Raw genomic sequence first — 25,163 nt, 5'->3', positions numbered from 1 at the left:
CTGAACCAAGAGTGAACACATAACCGGCAGTAGACTTCCGATCATCAGGGTCACCAGCCCAATCAGAATCAGTGAAACCAACCAATAGAGCTGCTTCGGCACTGTAATGAATCCCAAACTGAACTGTACCTCGAACATAACGAAGTATTCTTTTAGCTGCTTTCCAATGACTTTCACGTGGGTTTTGCATAAACCGAGCAACAAGGCCAATGACAAAGGAAAGGTCAGGTCGAGTATGGGTTAGATACAGAAGTTTTCCTACAAGTTGACGGTATAAGGTAGCATCAACTTCAGGAGAAGTACAAGTGACTGAAAGTTTGACTCCAGACTGAAAGGGAGAAGGGGCTGGCTTACAGTCTTCCATGTGAAAGTGGCGTAGAATATCACAGGCATACTTGGACTGAGAAATGGAAATACCTTCTTTGGATTGCAAGACTTGAAGACCGAGAAAATAATGTAAGTGTCCTAAGTCTGTCATTTCAAACTTCCTTTTAAGGCTAGACTTTACATGGTTTATAAGGTTGGGATCACTACCAGTCAGGATAAGATCATCAACATAAAGAACAAGAATGATAAGAGACTTGCCCACTTGCTTGGTGTAGACAGTATTGTCAGAATGACACCTAGAAAAGCCAGATTCTAAAAGAAAGCTATTCATTTTGGCATACCAAGCTCGAGGAGCTTGCTTGAGACCATAAAGGGATTTCTTAAGTCGACATACAAGGCTGGAGTCTGTTTTTATGAAGCCAATGGGTTGTTCCATGTAGATTTCTTCATGAAATTCCCCATGCAAGAAGGCAGATTTAACATCCATCTGATGGACTTCCCATTTGAACGAGGCAGCAAGGGAAAGAACAAGACGGATAGAGTTCATTTTGGCAACAGGGGAGAAGGTTTCAGTGTAGTCAATGCCTTCAACCTGTGAAAAACCTTTAGCAACAAGATGAGATTTATGTTTATCAACTTTCCCATCTGGTCCATACTTGGTTCTGTAAACCCATTTGCATCTAACAAGTTTTCGTCCCTTTGGTAGAGGAACAAGATCTCATGTATCATTTGCCAATAATGAATGATATTCTTCATTCATAGTTGCTTCCCAATCTGGATGGCCTGAAGCTTCTGCAAAGGTGTCAGGATCATAATTTACTGGAGCTTGAGCCAGTAAAGAAGAGGCTCTGTCAAACTGAGAACGTGTGCGTCGCTGATCTGTAGGATCACCGACAAGATCACCTGCTGCATCTCGAGTAGCACGAACCCATTTTGGAAGCTGAGGAGCTGAAGGAGGATCCTGAGATGGTGGGGGAGGATTGTCATCCTCACTTTCATCATCTGAAGAAGAAATGTTTTCAAAAGTAGAAGAGATAGGAAGAGATGGCACATCCGCCGGACTAGGCTCGCAGGCCGATATATTTTCATCAAATTTTACATCTCTTCTAATGATAACATTTTTGGACTTAAATGGAATAAGTCTATAGCCTTTGACATCTTCAGAATATCCAACAAAAGTACATTTTTCACTCTTAGGTTCTAAAGCTTTTTGCTTTTCATCTGGAATATGGGCCCACGCTTCACTTCCAAAAACACGAAAGTGACTTACATCTAGTTTGATTGAGCTCCATGCTTCTTCTGGAGTGATATTCTTTAAAGCCTTAGTAAGAGTGCGATTTATTATGTAATTTGCACAGTTAATTGCTTCTGCCCAAAAACTAAGACCAAGTCCTTTAGATTGTAGCATACAATTAGCCATTTCCTTTAAGGTGCGATTCTTCCTTTCAGCTACACCATTTTGTTGTGGAGTATATGGAACAGTATGTTGCATTTGAATTCCATTCTCAGTGCAATAGTTGATGAATGTGTTTTTAACATATTCTCCGCCATTATCAGATCTTAGCTTAAGAATTTGATGTCCAGATTGTTTTTCAACAAAGGCCTTGAAGGCCAAAAATGTGTTAAATACTTCACTCTTGAGTTTTAAGAAGTATACCCAAGTGCGTCTGGAGAAATCATCAATGAAAGTTAAAAAATACTTGCAGCCAGAGAATGACACAACTGGAAGTGGACCACATAAATCACTATGCACAAGTTGTAAAGGGGTTGAGGCGTGCCAAGAGGCACGTTTTTCAAAACTGTCCCGATGATGTTTTCCGAGTACACATCCGGAACAAACACCATCTCTGCAAGATACCATAGGAAGACCTGTCACCATATTTTCTTTACATAGATGCTGAAGGGAGCGATAGTTTAAGTGACCAAATCGCTCATGCCAAAGTTTGCTCACTTCATCGTTATGAGCAACAAATACTGAGGGAAGATTCGATGACCCAAAGTTGTGAAACTTATACAACCTTGTAGAATCATCAGCAATGCCAGTAGCTAAAATCTTTTTAGGATCTCTTAGGTCCTTGATTACAACATCATGAGGTGAAAATTCAACGATTTTACCATCACCTGAATGAGTTATCTGATATACAGATAGAAGGTTGCAGGATAAGGTTGGAACACATAATACATCATTAAACTGACCATTGTCTAGATGAACAGTTCCAGTCCCTACAACACTAAGAGATCTATCATCACCAACATATATATTTTTGGTGTTACAATCATTTAAAGAAGAAAACATGGCTTTGTTTTTGGCCATGTGATAAGAAGCTCCAGAATCAATGAGCCACTCATGAGAATGAGAAGAAGAAGATACATTTAATGCATAACCGGACCGAGATGATTGACAACTACATGCAGAAAGTGCCATTCTTGAAGATGAAGTTGAAGTTGAAGAATGCTCCACATGGATGTTATGTTTCTTCATCGCTGCTTCCAAGGCTTCCATCTTCTTAAAGCATTTGGATTCTAAGTGGCCATCTCGATTACAAAAGTTGCAAATCAGTCTTCTTCCATTTGTTTTTATTTGTCTTATCATTTTGTTGAAATGATTTTTCATTTTGAGGCTGATATTGCTTAGGACTCTTGTTTGGTTTAGGACCATTCTTTTTAAGATATGACTTCTTAGGATTCTTTGAATTTGGTTGTTGCTGGGCGGCTAACGCTTTCTTGGAAGAGTTTCCAAGATTAAGAAGACCAAGGTGTAAGAGTTTTTCTTGTTCTCTTATTAAAGAATCACAAAAAGAGTCAAAGGAAGGGGACTTGTAGTCTGTTCCTTGAGAAATGAAGGCTTCTCTTGTAGAATGGAAGGTGGAAACAAACACAGAGTAGGCTGGTCCCAACTTTGTAAGAATGGAATAGATAAGGTTACTATCTTCTTTCTTAACTTTAACACCTTCCAAGAGATATCTAAGGGTCTTGAACTTGGACAAGAAATCTTCAATGCAAGAAAAATTATTAGGGTCCAATGTAAGCAACTCATTTTCAAGTTGATGGGCTCTAAGTTCATTTTTAATCCTAAAAACTTTATTGATTTATTTCATTGCTTCATCAGGAGTATCAAGTTCTGCAATATGGAATCTAAGATCTGGAGAAATAGACATCCCTATCAATCCACGTGTTTGATCTTGCCTATTTTTCCATTTAGCAGCTTTATCTTCATCCTTCGGTTTCTTTTCTTGGCCTGAGGCTATTCTGTAGAGACCTTTACTTCTAAGTAAATCCTCAATGTAGGAAAACCATTGGAAGTAGTTGGTGCTGTCAAGGGTAACTTGGTATTGACTTTCCATTTCAACGGAAACTGAAGCTAAAGATGCTGAAAATAAGTGTTCCAATGGATAGATCTCGAAAAATTAGGCTGTTTTAAAAAAAACGGCTCTGAAAACAGCTTCCGGATGAAGAAGTTATGGCTTTTTTAAAAAAAGTTGATGAAGTTGCCGATGAAGTGCGGGAATGTGCGGAAATGAAAAAGTCCGCCCCCACAAAATGGAGACTTGAACCCAAGACCTCTACTCTCTTAAAATAGCTTTGAACCAATTGAGCTATACAAAAAATTTGATAGAGAGAGAGAGAGAGGGGGGGTGCTTTGGGTTGCGTGCTTGCTTTGAGAAAACTCTTTCTCCCTACAAAACAAAAAACACAAAACCCAACACGGACATGCAAAGAAAACGAACCTTACGGCTCGAAGTTAGCTTTAGCCGAAAAACTAAATATTTTCAAAAATGAACCTTGTGGCTCAAAGTTAGCTTTAGCCGGAAACTAAATATTTTTCTCAATGTTTCTGATTTTCCGAGATCACACTAAGGCGCAGGGAAAAGAGCATACGCATGAGAAAAATCCTTCCTTTCTGTTTCTGATTTGCCCAGATCGCACAGAGTCGCAGGGCAAAGAGCATACGCAGAAATGAAAGGTATAGATCCGGTAATAAAAAAGGCTAAATAAACCGAAATCGAAATAAACAGAGAGAAAATAATTGTAAACTACAAATAAACACTGTATACCTCCAGATCTTAAAAATGACGCAGCTAGGGCTACCGGAAACCTTTTCGAGTGAAACGAAAGGGGTTCCTCACTGGAACAGATGCTCCCAACACAACAGAGCAGTCCTCTCGGCCCGAAAGCAGTCAGAAATAGTAGATCTAGGAAACGGCAGTCGAATGCAGTTCTACCGGCTTCAGATTTGGATCACCAACGGACGCGACCCTCAAATAGCTCTGATACCATGTAGGAATTTACAGGGTAAGTTCCTCAGACAGAACACCAAAGGACACCGCTCACAACCAGATCGCAGACCAATACACTAGTATTTTTGACATGGTTAAAACCCTCAAAGAGGGAAACAGTCCACGGCCTGAGCCAACGCGGCCACTTCAGGCAATTTATTAATAAAAGAATGAAAATTTACATATGCTTCTCTCATGCACGGATTGCCCTACAAATGACCGTCCATGCGCTTTAAATAGAAATCATGGACCAATCGGGTGTCAAGCCACGGATCAAGTGTCGGTAATACCGAGGAGAGAATGAACCGTCGGATCACTACATATCGTGACCGTCGGATTGTAAGTTACAAAATGTACAACGGTAAAGAAACACACTTTACCTAACTCTATACTAGACCAAGTTGTACTTAACTATTTCCTATGTGTCGAAATATCCTAACAATTCAGATATGAGTTTTTGGTATCTTTGCATTAGTCATCTTGAGTGATCTGGTAGATATGAGTTCCTCTGTTGTTATTACAGATTTGTAAATATGTAGATCTAATATATTGTTTTCCGCTGCAAATTATATGTATTGGGCTCATTTTCTTACTATAAAATTTTCATGACGATCTACTAAAGAATAAGATTTGAAAGGATTTCTCCCTAGTGGTGTTTTTCCCTGGTCTTGGACTAATCTGTTGTCTTTTATGGTTGTGTTGTTGTCTTCTCTATCACTGCATATGTTGTTCTTTCTTCAGTTACATTTATGATTGTGTATACTACTGACAAATTGGATGCACTATTAATGAAAAGATAAATTGGGCTAAAGTAAATGATACAACATAGAACAATCTGAAAAATGTAACAGTCCTTGTTGGTTCTCCACATGATCCATGCTTCTATTTTAAATGTTTTGGGAAGGGGTTTCCTTGCCAAGTTTGCATACAATTTCTTTGTGCCTATAATTCTTACATGTGTAGCGTTCAATGTGATTTAGAAAAGGGGAAAACAATTATTCTTTCCAAACCTGCTGCTCATCCAATTTCTTGATACTCACTCTCGTGGTACTATTGGACCATTGATAATGTTTACTTTGAGGGGAAAAGTCTCTCTATGCATGCTTGTTCGAATTGCTCTAAGCAACTTGTGGTTGTTGCTGAAATAAAGTGTTTCACTTCTACTCTTGCAACTTCTTTTTCCTCTCTAGACACTTAGAGGCAAAGTTCCCTAGGCTACCACAATAAAAACATATGAGGGGTTGCATTCTACTGCAGTGTTGTTAGGCATTTCTTTAACAAGGCTGGTGGGTCCTTTTGATGCTGATGCTGAGTCACTTTCACCTTCCAATATTGTCTCGACTTGAGGGGGACTTCGGCCGGTTTGAATATATTCCAACACATCACAATTCTAAAACCTGGTCAATTTCTCTTTTAATGTTCTATTCTCCACTTCCAACTTCAAATTGATAGCTATGAGATTCTTGATATCCTCAAGGGTTGTTATGAGTTTCTTTTTTAAATAGATAATTTTTTTAAGATCCTCCAACTCAATAGAGGAGTTAATAGATTCACAACTTTTGTTTATTTCACTCAACTTGTTCAAAAATTTGTTCCCTTTTTTACTATAGAGAATCTTCTATAGACACATGAGATGCTATTTATTCCTCTCCACTAAAGGTGGACCCATTGACTTCTTGAACAATGTCTAGATATTCTATTACTATCAAGGAAGTTCCTTCTTCACTACAACTAGATGAGCAACTCTCTCTTTCACCAAAACTTACAATTGAGAAATATGAAGATAAATGGCCTATTTTTTTACAATAACAAAAAAATAACAACTTACTTGCATATTACATCTCCTATGAAAGATTTGGTTATTGATCGCTAGGATGGTTATTGTCTAGTCCATTCTCTAGGGAAAGCCTCTTGACATCAGATGCAACTTGTATGTCTGTATCATAGATGGACTACAACTCATTCCATATCTCTTTGGTAGATTCACAATAGTTTACTTTTTGAGGAGATGAATTGGACAACCCTCTCATGATTTCCTCCCTGGCTTGTTCATAAAACTCACCATCTATTAATCCATATTCCACAGATAGCCATACATCCAAATCAAGAGGTTACAAGTAGATTCTCATTCTTACTTTCCAAGTTGTGTAATTTGAAGCATATAAACATGGAACTCTATTTGTGGTAATTCAATTATGTTTCTCCATGATCCTTGATCTTCCTTCCAGTTGTTAAACTAATCCTGAAGGAACCTTGCTATGATACCAATTGTTAGAAACAATGGTAACTAAGACACCACTGAGAGGGGGGGGTGAAACAATAGTGTGACCAAATTATACAACTTTTGTCAATTTATACTTTTCAATCACTTTGGAAACTACTCATAATTAGCAACATAACTCAATCACGTAAAACACATCATAACCATTATAATACACATGTGAAACACATATATGAGGCATCAATATTTTATTTATTTATTTGTCAAATACAAGCTTCAACTTGATTAATCATCGCCCCACAAGCTACTACTTGTAGGTTTATCAATTTCCATTGAAAAAAACTTCTGTCCCTGCTCATTTATCAATTTTCACTGGAAGGGACTCTTGTCCTTGGAATTCAAGTTGCCACTTGTCGGCCTTGTTGATCCATCTTTCATCCATTTTCAAACAAGAATCAATAGACCATTTATTTCATAAACAAATAAACTTTATCACCTCAACTACATACCAAAACCACCATTAAAACACCTCCAACAATCTCCAATTACTAAACATATCACCAAACACAGTAGCAACATCAATCCTTAGCAATTTTCTAATTTCACCATAACAATCTCTTTGCTAAATACACCAAACACCATTCACCAATTCATTCTTTGTCTTCTCAACACCTTTTAGACACCACAATTGGTCTTTGATTCACCTGTGATGCACACCATCACTATGCATCTCGTTGCACCAAAAACCTTTCACACATTCACCTTGGTTACTTTAAATCTGCTGATAAGGAAATTTAGCCCGATATTTTTGGAATTGAAACTTTAGTTTTCTTGCATTTGAATGCTTGCATGAATCTTCTACTTTTTTTCCTTTGGCCTATTCACCCGAGTCTTCTAAATCTTCTCTTCAAGTTATCAAACTCTCCTTACTTGTTTTTGCTTAAAAGATAGAGCTTAACTACTTAAATTTGCTATTCTATAATTTTTAAGGGTTTTATTAGAGGTGTTATAATTTTGGCGAATCTCCAAGTTTGGCTTAGCTGCCAAATTTACGTCTTAACTGTTTGTTCTTTCTATAATGCTTCCAACTAGTTCCTGTGTGGTTATCAATATTTTTAGCACTCTTGTTATGTTTGACATAACTTCCAAGTTCCAAGCCACTGACTCATCCATGCCTAAAGCCCGAAGGCTTTTTAAATAAATTGCTACCAAATATATGTTGTAATCTTCGGTGTCCCTTTTTTGCTTCATTCAAGCCCCAAAGTACTTATGTTGTTGATTCGTTTATACTTAAGGCGCTAAACCTTTTTAATTTTGCACAATTCTCTTTATATTGCAATTTCATAGAAGGCCCTTGATCATAATACACGAAGAACCGCAACAAAATTGTGTCCTGACGCACTCTCCATTACATGACGAAATGTCACTTATTGGCAATCTTTTCGTCTTTGGGGCCCATTATCTTGAACACATTCCTTTTTGCACCTTTGTTTTCCTCCAATATTTTCCTTCTAGGATGATGTGTTGCATGGGGCCACCCTGCACCTTTCTTGTGCTCATTTCATTGGTTCTGAACCACCCAACTATAGTGGCTCCATGTCCCGAAGTGTTGTTAGCTCGACGATTCCTCCTTTGCACTCTTAAGAATCCTTCCTTCCGGGGTCAAGCCTCCGGGATGACATGTCTTCTTGGGTACCACAACCACGCTCGTGGATCAATCACAATACTGTTGGGATGATCTGTCTTTGACTTTTGTTGCATTTGCCTAACACCTAGTTAGCCCAAATCCTTCTCATTTGTGCAATGTATAAGCCTTACGAGATAAGGCATCTAGGATGACATCATGCCTACATCATAAATTCCATGTGGCCCACTAGAGTAGTGACACATGTCACCTGGATTTGGCCCACTAGCCCACCCAAAAATGTTGAATATGCTTGCCACGTTTCCTCCATACTAACATCATATTGACATCATTATGGGCCACTAAAATGATGCCACACGTCTCCCAAAGAGGAGAGAAAAAGGGTCCCAGGATTTTGTATTTTTCATTGAATTTCTTCATTAAAGCTTTTAATAAAAAACCACCGGGCTCAAGTCCTTTATATTGTTGTGACTACCACAACTATTGAATTCCCTGTTTATTGGTTCTTCTCTATTTTTGTTCTTCACCATGCTAACTCAATGCTTAATTATCCTGGGCCTCACCTCTATGCACACTATGTTACTTCCGACGTTTTCATCATCCCAGGCGCTCCATTATGCACTCAACCTTGAACCTTCATGGCAAGACTCTGCCAGGATGAGTTGTCATGTGGGACCTCTACTATAGTGCTCTTCGCCAATGCCAAGCCTTATTGCTATTGTGTGTTATCCACCTCGCCTGTGCTTGTCTCATCCCGAGCGGTCACCAATGTGCACTTCTTTGAGTCCTTCGGGAAGAGACTTTGTCAGAATGATGTGTTAATGGCTCCACTGCGGGGCCAATAGAAATGATTGGTACCTGCTTCTCTGTGAAATGTTTTCGAGGGCCTTTGGGTAGCGACTCCACCAACTTAATTTTCCATGTTTGAAAAAATTCCAAACTAAAACATGCACTAAAGGTCCTCTAACCATTGATAGCTCTGCAATCTTTGAATTTTGGGGGTCCCTGCCTTTGACTAGTCATAAATTACAATCCATGAGGTAATTTTTGATCTTCCACATTCCACTAGAAATCTCTTTCAAAGCTCTATCCATCTAAGTGGGTCTCAACTGCATTTGAGATGATATGATACAAAATAAATATCTCTAACATCTCTGCACCTTAACCAATTAGCTCCACCAATATTGTTCACTGATATGCTTGGAAACATCTGAGCCTTGTAACACCTTGACCATGCATGTGTTGATCTTTCTTAGTCTTCTCTACTTTTTCCATTTCATTACCTTTGATCTGGATACACCACCCTTGACACTTGTGACATCCTCTTTATGAAAACATACTCCTTATGTAATAACCCCATATGGATACTTGAAATCCATGAGCACCTCCTTGAGAAGATATTATCACAATCTCCCAACATCTTCTTTTCCTTTGCCTTCATCCTCATCACCTTTTCCATGAATGAAAACATATTTCTAACAGGATTTTCAATCCATCATACCGAATCTCTGAAAGATCTATAATACATATTTTCCTTGACCAAGGAAGACATCACTAGGTTTTTTCCATACTTCTAATCCCAGGTAATAGTACATCAACCCATGATCTTTCATGCTGAACTCAGAAGGCAACTACTTCTTGCACTAAATGATAAGAGGCTTGGAACTTGTCAGAAACAAGTCACCAACATATAATAATAAGATCACAGGTGCATTCTTCATAACCTTAAAGTAAAGGGTTGGATAAAATTCACTCTTGGTAAATCCCAAGCTCATCATATAGCTGTCAATACGAGCATATCAAGCTCTTGGAGCTTTCTTGTGTCCATACAAGGCCTTTTTCAACCTACAAACATGAAACTCCTTTCCATATACCTCAAATCCTTTAGGGTTCTCTGTGTATAGCTATTCCTCAATCAATCCATTGAGGAAATAAGTCTTTACATCCATTTGGTGCAGTTCCCATCCCATACAAGCAGAAAGTGAGATGAGGAATCTAATGGAGGTGTATATGGAAACTCGAGAAAAAGTTCCATCATAGTCTTCTCCCTCTTTTTGGGAGAATCCTCTAGCCATGAACCGTTCCTTGTATTTGTCAATACTGCCATCCGCAACATGCTTAATCTTGTATATCCACTTGGAAGTCACCACTGACTTACCTTCAAGCCTTGGCACGGTTTCCCAAACATCATTCTTCATGATTAATTGCTACTCTTTATTCATTACCTCCTTCTGTTGACTAACTGTTTTTCATATGTGAAATGTTATTCATCAATGGTTTTAGCTACATATCCAGAGAACCTTTTAGGTTTCTTCACCTCTCTAGTTATGCCCTCAAGAGCTGCATGTCATTTCGTCTCTTCCAATGTGGATCTAAGCCATGATGGTCTCTTCTTGATCTTTGGAACTATGACTAGTTTTGCTAGATCTTGAGGCCCTTCATACCTTTTGGTACATTATGTAGAACTTGAATGCTCTCCCCTTGAGGCCTCTTCCTTTAATTCATCCAAGGAATCTATGAAGAATTCCTTGAACCTCCAATATGCCACTTTCTCATTGAAGCTAACATCTCGACTGACCTCAATCCGTCGCTGTTTTGGAATGTATATTTTATAGGCTTTTGAAGATTCACTATATCTAACAAATATGCCTTTCTTTCCAAAAGGTTCAAGCTTGTTCCTCTTATACATATGAACATGAATATATACAGGACAACCAAATATTCTCATGTGCCTGACCTCAAGTTTCCTTTTAGAGAATGCTTCTTCAGGGGTCATACCTTCCAGAACTATGTAAGGACTTCGATTTTGAATGTACACAACTATATGTGATGCTTCAGCCCATAAAAACAATGACAAGTCCAAGTCATGCGTCATGGCCTCAACAGATTCTTCAATGGACCTGTTCTTTCATCTTGCTACACCATTCTGTTGTGGATTGTAGGGAACAATTAGCTCCCTCTTAATTCCATCTTTCTTGTAGAAATAAAAAAACTCCTTTGAGACGTATTCTCCTCCATTATCAGATCTCAATGTCTTGATATTTCTACCTGTCAAGTTTTCCACTTCATGTTTGAATTCCTGGAACTTTTAGAATACATCATCCTTAGTCTTCAAGAGATATATCCATGTCTTACGAGATAATGTTGGAATTATGACACAGGTTTGGCACTATGACACAGGTGTTATCCTTGATGGCAACTCACTCAGATGACAGATCACAGATTAGGGTTTCAAAATGAAAGAAAAAGATATATACGCATGTTCCCTTCGACCAAGCCACGTATACACGTGCGTTTGCCGACCAAAAGGCGCGTATGCGTATACACGCACTTTCGCGCAAGGAAAGGCACGTACATGTTGAAGAATTTGGTTTTGGTCTGTGGTATTTGGTCCATGGTATTGTGATCTATAGTATTGGTCCAAGGTATCTTGTTCGATGGGTTGACCCCAAGTATTTGGTCCAAGGTATTGGTTCTAAGTGGTTTTGGACCATGGTATTGAGTAAGGCCTAAGACTATAAAAGGAGGAGGAGATCATTAGGCAAAGGCACTCAAGCATTGAATATCTAATGAAGAGAAAGATCTAGAATACTGGTCATTGGGTCATGGTGCATAGCTGGATCTAAATCAAGGAGGAACCTGAGCGCTTGAAGAAGGATAAGTTCTATTAATGGGTCAAGATCTTAAGGCTTGAAGAGAAGTACCTTTGTGTGGTTTTGATCTTTTATTGGCGCATGTCGTAATCTGTAAATATGATGATCTGGGTATAACTAATGTCTGATTAGTTGTAAAGGTTAAATCATCTTTTACAGATCTGTACGCAGGTTTAATATAGCAAAGGTGCATATACATGCTGGTTCGGCATTTCAAAACAACGTATACGCAAGTTTGCCTTCATTTAACAGCGTACGAACACAGGTGTAGGAATTTACAGGGTAAGTTCCTCAGAAAGAATACCAAAAGGACACCGCTCACAACCAGATCTCAAATCAATACACCAGTATTTTTGACGTGGTTAAAACCCTCAGAGTGCAAGGAGGGAAACAGTCCACGGCCTGTCCCAACGTGGGTACAGACAATTTATTAATCAAAGAATGAAAATTTACATAAGCTTCTCTCATGCACGGATTACCCGAACAATGACCCTCCATGCGCTTTAAATAGAACTCATGGACCAATCGGGTGTCAAGCCACGGATCAAGTGTCGGTAATACCGAGGTGAGAGTGAACCGTCAGATCACTACATATCGTGACCGTCGGATTGTAAGTTACAAAATGTACAACGGTAAAGAAACACACTTTACCTAACTCTAACCTAACTCTATGCTAGACCAAGTTGAACTTAACTATATCCTATGTGTCGGAATATCCTAACATCCCCCCTTAAGAACAACTTGGGATAGGATTGAAGGATTTACAAATATGACACAATAGGAGAAGGAAGGAGGCACTAGAGCCTATCCCCCCTTAGTGACAACTTCCTGAACTCCAAGCATATATCGAAGTTTAGTGAACTTCGCCTCTGTGAGAGCCTTTGTGAAGATGTCTGCAACCTGATCATCCGTTGGACAATATTGCACTTCAAGAACATGGTCATGAATGAGCTTTCTGATGAAGTGCATGTGTAGTTCAATGTGTTTGCTGCGCTGATGCTGGACTGGATCTTTGCATAGCTGAATGGCACTTTGATTATCACACCAAAGTGTGGTTGGATGCTGCTGCTCAAAGCCAAATTCTGATAGGATCTGACGAAGCCACAAGGCTTCCTTACTAGCTTCCACGGCACCACGATACTCTGCTTCTGCTGACGAAAGAGAAATGGCAGCCTGTTTCTTACAAGCCCATGTAATAGGTCCTGAACCAAGAGTGAAGACATAACCGGCAGTAGACTTCCGATCATCAAGGTCACCAGCCCAATCAGAATCAGTGAAACCAACTAACAGAGGAGTTGCTTTGGCACTGTAATGAATCCCAAACTGTACTGTACCTCGAACATAACGAAGTATTCTTTTAGCTGCTTTCCAATGACTTTCACGGGGGTTTTGCATAAAACGAGCAACAAGGCCAACAGCAAAGGAAAGATCAGGACGAGTATGGGTTAAATACAAGAGTTTTCCGACAAGTTGACGGTATAAGGTAGTATCAACTTCAGGAGAAGTACAAGAGACTGAAAGTTTGACTCCAGACTGAAAGGGAGAAGGGGCTGGCTTACAGTCTTCCATGTGAAAATGACGAAGAATATCACAAGCATACTTGGACTGGGAAAGGAAAATACCTTCTTGGGATTGCAAGACTTGAAGACCGAGAAAATAGTGTAAGTGTCCTAAGTCTGTCATTTCAAATTTCTTTTTAAGGCTGGACTTCACATGGTTTATAAGGTTGGGATCACTACCAGTAAGAATAAGATCATCAACATAAAGAACAAGGATGATAAGAGAGTTGCCCACTTTCTTGGTGTAGACAGTATTGTCAGAATGACACCTAGAAAAGCCAGATTCTAAAAGAAAGCTATCCATTTTGGCATACCAAGCCCGAGGAGCTTGTTTGAGGCCATAAAGGGATTTCTTAAGTCGACAAACGAGGCTGGAGTCTGTTTGTATGAAGCCAATGGGTTGTTCCATATAGATTTCTTCCTGCAAGTCCCCATGCAAGAAGGCAGATTTAACATCCATTTGATGGACTTCCCATTTTAAAGAGGCAGCAAGGGAAAGAACAAGGCGGATAGAGTTCATTTTGGCAACTGGAGAGAAGGTTTCAGTGTAGTCAATGCCTTCAACCTGTGAAAAGCCCTTAGCAACTAGACGAGCCTTATGTTTATCAACTTTCCCATCTGGTCCATACTTGGTTCTGTAAACCCATTTGCATCTAACAAGTTTGCGTCCCTTTGGTAGAGGAACAAGATCCCATGTATCATTTGTCATCAATGAATGATATTCTTCATTCATAGCTGCTTCCCAATGTGGATGGCCTGAAGCTTCTGCAAAAGTGTCAGGATCATGATTTACTGGAGCTTGAGCCAGTAAAGAAGAGGCTCTTTCAAACTGAGAACGTGTACGTCGTTGATCTGTAGGATCACCGGCAAGATCACCTGCTGCATCCCGAGTAGCACGGACCCATCTTGGAAGTTGAGGATCCTGAGAAGGTGGAGGAGGATTATCATCCTCGCTTTCATCATCAGAAGAAGAAATGTTTTCAAAGATAGAAGAGATAGGAAGAGGTGGCACATCCGCCGGACTAGGCTTGCAGGCCGATTTATTTTCATCAAATTTTACATCTCTTCTAATGATAACATTTTTGGACTTAAATGGAATAAGTCTATAACCTTTTACATCTTCAGAATATCCAACAAAAGTACATTTCTCACTCTTAGGTTCTAAAGCTTTATGCTTTTCATCTGGAATATGGGCCCATGCTTCACTTCCAAACACACGAAAGTGACTTACATCTGGTTTAATGGAACTCCAAGCTTCTTCTGGAGTGATATTCTCTAGAACCTTAGTAGGAGTGCGATTGATTATATAATTTGCACAATTAATTGCTTCGGCCCAAAAACTAAGACTGAGTCCTTTAGATTGCAGCATACAATTAGCCATTTCCTTTAAGGTGCGATTTTTCCTTTCAGCTACACCATTTTGTTGTGGAGTGTATGGAACAGTATGTTGCATTTGAATTCCATTTTCGGTGCAAAAGTTGATGAATGCGTTTTTAACATATTCTCCACCATTATCAGTTCTTAGCTTAAGAATTTGATGTCCAGATTGTTTTTCAACAAATGCTTTGAAGGCCAAAAAAGTGCTAAATACTTCGCTCTTGAGTTTTAAGAAGTATACCCAAGTGCGTCTAGAGAAATCATCAATGAAATTTAAGAAGTACTTGCAGCCAGAGAATGAAGCAACAGGAAGAGGACCACATAAATCACTGTGCACAAGCTGTAAAGGGGCTGAGGCGTGCCAAGAGGCACGTTTGTCAAAACTGTCCCGATGATGTTTTCCGAGTACACATCCGGAACAAACACCATCTTTGCAAGATACCATAGGAAGACCTGTCACCATATTTTCTTTACATAGATGCTGAAGGGAGCGATAGTTTAAGTGACCAAACCGCTCATGCCAAAGTTTGCTCACTTCATCATTATGAGCAACAAACACTGAGGGAAGATGGGATGACCCAAAGTTGTGAAACTTATACAACCTTTTGGAATCATCAGCAAGACCAGTAGCTAGAATCTGTTTAGGATCTTTTAGATCCTTGATTACAACATCATGAGGTGAAAATTCAACAATTTTACCTTCACCTGAATGAGTTATCTGATAGACAGATAGAAGGTTGCAGGATAAGTTTGGAACACATAATACATCATTGAACTGACCATTGTCTAAATGAACAGTTCCAGTCCCTACAACATTAAGAGATCTATCATCACCAACATATATATTTTTGGTGTTACAATCATTTAAAGAAGAAAACATGGCTTGGTTTTTGGCCATGTGACAAGAGGCTCCAGAATCAATGAGCCACTCATGAGAATGAGAAGAAGAAGAAGATACATTTAATGCATAACCAGACTGAGATGATTGACGATGACATGCAGAAAGTGCCGTTCCGGAAGTTGAAGTTGAAGTAGGCTCATAAAATATGTTTTAGATACTTTTAGGTAAAGAAACACACTTTACCTAACTCTAACCTAACTCTAACCTAACGTCTCATAAAATATGTTTTAGATACTTTTGTTTGTCGTTGCAGTGTTCTGGGTTCTGGATTGGGTTCTGGTTACTGTTACTATATTCTGGTTACAACATTCAGAAAAGTGATTGTTTGATTTAGTTTTGATTGGTACAAAGGAGATTGATTGATGCAGATATATTTGATGTTTGATTGATGTTATTGACTGGATCCAGTCTGAAAAATTTATGAAACGTGGTCCCTGGAAGAAAAGAGAAGGTTGTAGCCTTCTGTAGGTCAGCACCTACGTACTAGTAAACACATCAAGAGCAAAGGGGGTTGTAGCTCCCTTCCAAGAAAAGCTGGAGAACAAGAGAAGTTTGTAGCCTTCTGCAGGTAGAAGCCTACGAACTGATATAAGGCTGCACCAGTACAAAATTTGTAAAAAGAAGTTTCTTATTAAATAAAGATAGAGACAATTGCAGTAGGTGGTTTTCACCCACATTGGGTTTCCACCTTATATCTTGTGTTCATGTGTGTGATTGCATGTTCTGTTTACTGCATCTGATTACTGGTTATATGGTTCTGATACATAGATTAAAGATCAATTAACTAAATTATAAGTTTGCAAGGTATACACTGGTTGCTCTAAACACAGTTGCGTATACACGCAAGTTTCATTAACATAAGTAGCGTATATAAATCTGTTTATGGAAATGAAATATTGTTAAATTGCTAATACTGATTCACCCCCCCCCCCCCCCTCTCAGTGTTATTTCCAACAGATAAATCATCAATAAATGTCACACAGTACAATGAACCACCAAGTGATTTTACAGGCATCAGAACACATACATCATAATGAATTAAGTCCAAAGATTCCATAGATTTGTTATCATTATTTGAACATGGTTTTTTGATGTTATTTCCAAGAGCACAACCTTTGCATACATCATTATTCTTAATTTTTAGTTCAGGAACCCTTGACACCATCTGACTCAATTCAGGAAATGCTCTAAAATGAAGATGTCCATAACTTCGATGCCATAACTCACTTGGATGTATTTCGTCATGTACTAGTGTTTGATCTGGTTGAATTGCAAGTCTATACAATCTTCCATCACAAATCCCAATAACCCTAGCATCATCTATACTAGAGCTCTGAGACCAAACAAGTACTTTTCCATCCACAAAATCAAATCTATCTCCTTTATCTTCTAAACAAGAAACAAAGACAAGATTCTTTATCAAACCTGGTACACAAAGAACATTGCTGAGATGTACATTGTTACTAGACTCCAACTCTATGCATGCCTTTCCAACTCCTCCTTTCTTTCTTTCTTTCTTTCTTTCTTCTTCTTCTTCTTCTTCTTTTTTTAATTTTAAAATTTTCAATATATATATATATAATTTTAAATGTTTTTTGATTTTTTATTTTTAAATTTGAAAATATGTATATTTTTTAAATTTTTAATTGTTATTATTATTATTATTATTATTATTATTATTATTATTTTAAATTCAATGTATTTTTGTTTTTGTCGGTTTTTTGTTAAAATGTTTTTAATTTAAATTTTAGTAGTTTTTATTTTTTATTTTTGTTATTTTTCTAGTTATTTTTTAATCTAGTTTGTTTGTTTGATTTTGTTGATTTTTTTAAATTTTGTTTTGTTTTGTTTTGTTTATTTCATTTTTTTCTTTTTTTCCAAATTTTTTTTTATGGTTTACGAGATTAAAAAAAAATGTAATTTTTTTTTAAAATATGTTTTTCTTATTATTTATTTCTTTATATATATATACGTTTTGTTTTGTTTTTTTTTTTTGTTTTTTTTTTTTTATAATTTGTTTTTTGTTTTTTTTTTATTGTTTTAATTTTTAATTTTATGTTTTCATTATTCTTTTAAAATTTTAATGTTTTTGGGAGTCATGATAAAATCTTTTACATCATTATTTCAAAATGTTGAAAATTTACCTTAGAAAAAAAAAAATAATAATAATAATAAAAATGTTATTCCAGCATTAACACTTTTCGTTTTGAGGGTGTTTTTTGCACAGTTTTTGAACAAAAAAATGGTTTTCACTGTCATTTTTAAAACATGTTGAAAATTTACTCTAAGAAAAAAAATGTTATTCCAACATCAACACTTTTCGTTTTGAGGGTGTTTTTTACACACAGTTCCACCTTCTTCAGTTTTGAAGGGGAGTTCTTCGAGCAAACATGTGGGGTTGCAATGGGATCCCCCCTCTCCCCTGTTGTTGCTAATCTGTTTATGGAAGATTTTGAGTCCAAGGCTCTGAACTCTTCTCGGCTCCTGCCTAAGCTATGGAAGAGATATGTGGATGACACCAATGTCATCTGGTCTCATGGCCAGGATGAGCTTGATCTCTTCTTTGATCATCTCAACAAGCAATCCTCAGCCATTAAGTTCACGAAGGAGCAGGAGGTTGAGGGATGTCTTCCTTTCCTTGATATCCTTATTTCTAGGAATGATGATGGTTCCCTTGCCCATCGAGTTTTTCGAAAGAAAACTCATACGGAGCAGTATCTTCATGCCAGTTCCCACCATTTCCCGGCTCAAAAGATGGGTGTTCTCAGTACCCTTGCTACTCGGGCCCTGAGGATCTCGGACAAGGAGAGCTTTGAGAAGGAAAAATCCCATCTGCTGGATGTTTTCGTGGAGAATGGTTACAGTAGATACATGGGTCAAAGGGCTTTCCTTAAAGCTTCCAGGAATTCTCTGGCTAAAAGAGAACCGAAAGATCGAGTTCCTGGTGTCCATCTTCCGTATGTTCAAGGGACCACTGATAGAATTGGTAGGATTCTCAGGAGACATAGTATCCCTGTTACCTTTAGGCCCCTGAGCACCATTCGTATGTCCCTCAGATCAGTAAAGGATCCCATCGACCCTAAGGATATGAAGGGCGTTTATATGATCCCTTGTTCCTGTGGGACCCCCTATATTGGGGAGACTGGTCGCTCCATTAATCAAAGGATTAGCGAGCACGCAGCGGATCTGAAGCACAGGAGATCTAAGTCTTCCGCTTTGGCTGAGCATGCTGAGAAAACCAATCTATTGAAGAAGCCAGTGTTATTGCTAAGGTTTCGCAGTTCCATCATCGTAAATTCAGGGAAGCACTTGAGATTGAAAAGAGACCAAGCAATCTCAATAGAGAGGATGGTTGGAAAGTCAGTAGGTGTTGGGTCCCAGCCCTCTCCTCCTAGTCGTTTTTCCGTCTTCTGTGGTTTTTTTTTTTTTTTTTTTTTTAGCTCATAATTAATTTTCTAAATAGCTCATAATTATTAAATAATATCTTTTAAACGGACTATTAATACTAATAATAATTACTTCACCTAATATAACTTATTTTGACCATGGTCCTTATATTAGCCATTGGTCAATTTATACATATTATTTTAAACGTATAGTATTTATTTATAATTTATTTTATTTTAATTAAAATATATATATATACATAATTTAAATAAATTAAAGAATTACTAACCATTTATTTGTTTATTTGTACCTAATTCCATTAAATAAAATAGCAAATAATAATAATAATTAATATAATGAATAATGTAATTAACAATTAAATTTAACTTTTTATACTAACCTGATATTTATTTTATTAATCCTAACCTTTCCATTTGATTATTATTATTTTAAGTATATATATATATATATATATATATATATATATATATATATATAAAGAAACAAATGAATAAAAAAAAAAAAAAAGCTAACCAATAATTTATATTTTTATATAAATATAATTTAGTCTTATAATATCAGGGGAGGTCCTACCTTCCTTTTGATTTCTAAGTAGCTCATAATTATTAAATATTATCTTTTAACTAACTATTAATACTAATTATAATTACTTTATATATATATATATATATATATATATATATATCACCCATTATAACTTATTTTGACCATGGTCCTTATATTAGCCATTGGTCAATTTATACATATTATTTTAATTAAATAATTTTATATTATTTTAATTAAATATATATACATAATTTAAATAAATATAAGAATTACTAACCATTAATTTGTTTATTTGTACCTAATTCACCTTAGTTCTATGAAATTAAAATAGTAAATATTAATAATAATTAATATATATTAATTTAATATATAACAATTAAATTAACTTTTATTTTTTATTTTATTAATCCTAACATTTTCTTATCATTCGATTATTATATTTTAATTAAGATTTATATATATATATATATATATATAAAAGTAATATTTTAAAAACTAACCATTAATTCATTTTTACTTGATTATAAATAATATTAAATTAATAAAATAATAATTTAACCTGGGTTCTAGAGTCAGAAATTAGCCGTTAATCTTTTGTAGCCGTTGGAGTCTCTGCTTGGACTATTTAACTTGCTAGACTGGATCTGTTTCTTCAACTTGTCCTGATGATGAAACGCGTCGACAAATGAGATTCCATGTGATTTTCGCCGAAGAATCTTCTCTAAAATTGATATGGATCACAGAAGCCTTAACTCTATTATTTTTAAAACATGTTGAAAATTTACCCTAGAAAAAAAAAATGTTATTTCAACGTCAACGCTTTTCGTTTTGAGGGTGTTTTTTGCACAAATTTTGCATAAAAAATTGGTTTTCATTACCATTTTTAAAACATTTTGAAAATTTACCCTAGAAAAAAGAAGTGTTATTCCAGCATCAACATTTTTCGTTTTTAGCATTGTTTTTCATGTTTTTTGGGGTTTTTTTGGCTAGAGTTCCCGTTTTGAGTTTATAGTTCCCGTTTCAAAGTTTACATTGTTGAGATTCTCGTGCTCTCTAGTCGTGTGCCTTTATGCTCCTTTATCTACCATCCACAAGTCCCAAAGGAACTTGTATAAGAAAAATAGTAGAAGAAATCCTTTTCATCGTTGGTCTTCTTTGGTTTTTCATCTTCCTCAATGTTTGTTGCAGAAGCATGTTGTTTCCCTTTTCTTTTCTTGTTCACCATATTAGGACAATCTCTCTTGAAATGTCCATATTCTTGACAACCATAACATTGTATCTTTGATAAGTCTTTTTTCTTCTTAGAGGAGGAATATCCTTTTCTCGACCTTTTGTATTGAGATCCAAACTTCTTCTTTCCCTCGTTCTTGAGACGAGCTGCAAGGGCTTGAATTTCCTCATATTGATGATCTCTAGTCATCAATGTTTCTTCTTCTTGAGCACACAATGCCCATAATTGTTCAAATGTAGGCGTTTTATTCCAACTTCTTATACCTGCTGCAAAAACATCCCATGATCTAGGAGGACTATTCAGTGTTGTAATTACTAGTTCTTGATCAGGGATGGATTCTTCGATTTCTTGAATCTAGTCTCTTATTTGGGAAATCCTTACGAAGTAAGAAACCACAATATCATCATTAGTCATCCTTGTAATTTGAAGCTCATTGATTGAACAACATTCTTGATTGTGTATAGATTCATTGTGGAATCACACATCTTCTTGTAGGTATCAAGTTTTTCAATGTAGGGAACCAAATGATCCCTAATGGAGTCCACTATGATGCTAATAAAATTGATGTCATCCTCCTTGAACTTTTATTTTCCTGCACTATCTTCTACTTCAACAACCTTTTCTTTCACAATATCCAAAACCTTGTTCTTGGCAAGAAGAATATCTATTCTAACTTTCCAAGCTCTAAAATTAAACACTCCCTTTAGCTTGTTTTCATATTTCATAGAGGAATCCATAGAAACGAATCTACAAGAAGAAATTGAATAAAATTATCTCTAGGGTTTTGTCAAGGTGATCTCAATGTTCCCTTCTTCCTTCACTAAGGCTTTGATAGAATGTTGATTTTCTTAGTGCAATTAAGGTAATCACAATATTTATGAAATTTTGTTAATTATTTTGATGTAGATGTTATTTTAGCTTATTCCAACATATCATTCAACAATTATGCTTTATAAATTCAACCATAAAGAACAATAGAATAGTAGGGATCACAACACACAAGAAAAGATAAGATTTACCCTAGGAAAACCCACTATGGGGAAAAACCTAGAAACCTTTTCAATAGAGAAATAATTCTTGTTCAATGAGAGACACACCTAGACCTATGGTTAAATATGGTTTTCTCCTCCAAGTCAAGTCACCCAATTTGATCTTGCACTTTTCTCTTGTACCTGCACTTCCAAAATTTGATCCCTCCTGTAATAGCGAATTGCCCCAGAAATTTGGCCCTACAACAGTTGCCCTAGTAACCCATAAATCCCCTCCCCCCCTGCAACAGTTTCCCCAAAAAATAATGTGAACCATAGAGAGAGAGAGATTAATTCACATGTGTGAGTGTCTAGAGAGAGAGAGAAGAGATAAAACTCGACCTTCTTTTTCGTCCTTCTCCGTCCTTCTTGTCCTTCGCTCACTTTCCCAAAAACTGTCTTGTGTGAGAGAATGTGAATGTGTCAATGGAAGAGTTTGAGTTGCCTTTTGTAGTAGTATGTATTGCATGAATGGACGTGTGTATTGGCCAGGGCTGACTTGAATTGGAGGGAAGTCGACTTGTCACTTTTGGAGCCAAAATTTACATTTCAAAAATTCAATTTTTCATCTTTTAAAGTTACAATGGGACTTTGACTCGAAATAATTTTTTCTTTGACTGAATAATTTATAAATATGCTTTACAATGATAAATACAATTACATCAAGTGACAAAATGTATATTATGAATACCAACCATAGTTACAAGTTCAACACTTTCCTCATCAATGGTATAGAGCTTAATGCGCCCATTATCATATATAATGTCGATATCGTATGGGCTAAGCCAACGAATATGAAACTTTTCTTGGGAGTCCTTAAATCTTGAGAGTCAAACAACAACGCTCAATCCCTAACATTGAATTTTTATTTATTTATGAACTTATCATGCCACCAAGTTCTTTGTTGCTTAAATAATGGTTTTTTGATGTAGAGTAGCTTGAAAAGGTTTATCTATTTCGTTGATTTCAAGAAGTCTCAATTGCTATGCCTAAGATAAGTTCATGCCAAGTTGCACTGTTGTCCTTATGGTTTATACCTTTTTCTTTATTGGTAAAATAGCTATGTTTCCATATATTATCTCAGATGAATTGCAATCAATGGTATTTTTCTATGTCGTTTAGTACGTCCATAATGTTTTAAGAAGTTTATCTGCCCAATCCTTGAGGTGGAGTTGAATGGTATTTGTTATGATGGTATTAATGATTTTATGCCCCTTCCACCTCCCCATTGGCATATTAATGATATGGAATTTGTAACCTTATGTTTGATCTTATATGTTTCCATGATGTCCTTAATGAATCTTAAAGTGAATTGTGTTCCTGTACCAATCATAATCTCTTGTGGTAGCTTGAATTTGACAAAGATTTCTCCATGGAGAAAATGTATAATTACTTGTTATATTGTGGATGGGAGTGTCTTTTCTTCCATCCTTTTTGTAACACAATCTGTGCAAACTAGGATGTAGGAGTTTCGTTGAGATGGATGGGTTGATGGATCTAGTGAAATCAAGAGCCCATTTCTTGAAGGGTCCTATAACTAGTTGCCATTTAATGGAATTTTATTTTATTGGAATGGAGTTCCCATGCATTGGATGTGACATATTTTCACGTATCGTTTGGAACCTCGAATAAATAGAGGGTCAATAGTACCCTTGATGGAGTTATTTATTATCGATCCTCTTATCTATAAAGTGGCCTCCACAAGGGTTTTAATGACAAGCCTTTAATATATCATGGGTCTCATTCTCTCTCACACTGTCGGATGAAAAGATCTGGCCTTGTGTAAAAGAGGCATCCATCAATCCATGAAACCTCAACTTTTCTCAATCATCTTTTCTTGTTCCATTGGACATAGGCGAGGTGGAACTTACTTGTAGCCAAATAGTTAGCAATATATGCAAACCATGGTGAATTAATAGATACTATGGAAAATTGTTTTGTAGGATAAGAGTCTTCAACAGGGAGCTAATTTTCATTTTTGGTAAGCCTTGAAAGAAATTTTGGTACCACATTATCTTTCTGTGGCTTATTTATGATGATTATATCTAATTATTGCAGTGGTAACAACCATCTAGCCGCCCAACCATTAGTAATTGGTTTGTTCATTAGATACTTAATGGCAGTGTGGTCAATATGTAAGATCACGGGATATCCATTTATAAAATGGGGAAGTTAATTGATAGCATGAATCACAACAACAAAATATTTGTGTCTTATCGTGTAATTCAATTATGCAAGGGAGAGATTCTTACAAATAAAGTATATTGGATATGGATAATGATCTTCTTGTTGTTTCAGGATAACTCCAACGACATCCAAAGAATTTGTGGATATATGAAATGGGAAGGACCAATTAAGCTCTCTTAAGCTGGGAGACTCAAATAATCTTGTTTTTAATTCCTTGAAAGCATGTTGGCAATTATTTTGTCCACATAGAGTCAATATTTTTAGTAAGCAAAGAAAATAAAGGATGAGCTATTTGCATAAATTTTGTAATAAAGTGTCGATCATAACTTGCATGCTCGAGGAAGCTTTGTACCTCATTTAGAGTTACTGGAGTTCACAAGTTTAATATTACCTTTATCCTTGTTGGATCTACTCTTATGCTTTTAGAAGAAAAATGATGCCCTAACAAGATGGATTCAATTAATATCATTAAGCAATTTCATTATTGAGGGCTATGTGACATTCCTTACATATTATTAATAAATTTTCTAGATTAGCCAAGGCCACCTCAAATTTATCATGATAAATTGTAAAATAATCCATGTAAATGTAGAAATTAATGTGTAGATTCAATATTGCTAATGAATTTTTCTAAATCACAAGACTTGAAGCTACTCTACTGATCTGCGGAAGTTAATTCACCCTCTAAAACAAGGATCATTGACATGCAAAAGGAAACATCACACATACACAAATATTTATCTAGGGGAAATGAAATTCTCAATCCCCTTACTATCTATATTGCATTAATAAGAGAATAGAGA

General features: G+C 36.5%; 1 protein-coding gene across 3 annotated transcripts in view; it reads left to right on the top strand.

The window, feature by feature from the left end:
* LOC149218439 (NAC domain-containing protein 54-like) overlaps window positions 1-25,163 on the top strand; it is a 272,481-nt gene that overhangs the window by 195,332 nt on the left and 51,986 nt on the right. Inside the window, exon 6 of one of the 3 annotated variants that reach the window (XM_089384030.1) lies at window positions 24,472-24,786. The exons of the other annotated variants lie outside the window; for them this stretch is intronic. Coding sequence (XP_089240156.1) covers window positions 24,472-24,476 — 5 coding nt within the window. The 3' untranslated portion in view covers window positions 24,477-24,786. Of the gene's footprint in view, window positions 1-24,471; window positions 24,787-25,163 lie in introns of those variants that run through there. 3 annotated transcript variants of the gene reach the window in all.

The sequence above is a fragment of the Pinus tabuliformis genome, chromosome Q, assembly GCF_031772625.1.
Source record: "Pinus tabuliformis cultivar Carrire ecotype Pingquan chromosome Q, CPIR1, whole genome shotgun sequence".
In the NCBI taxonomy this organism is placed as follows: Eukaryota; Viridiplantae; Streptophyta; class Pinopsida; order Pinales; family Pinaceae; genus Pinus; species Pinus tabuliformis.
This window is presented reverse-complemented; position numbering and strand designations above follow the sequence as displayed.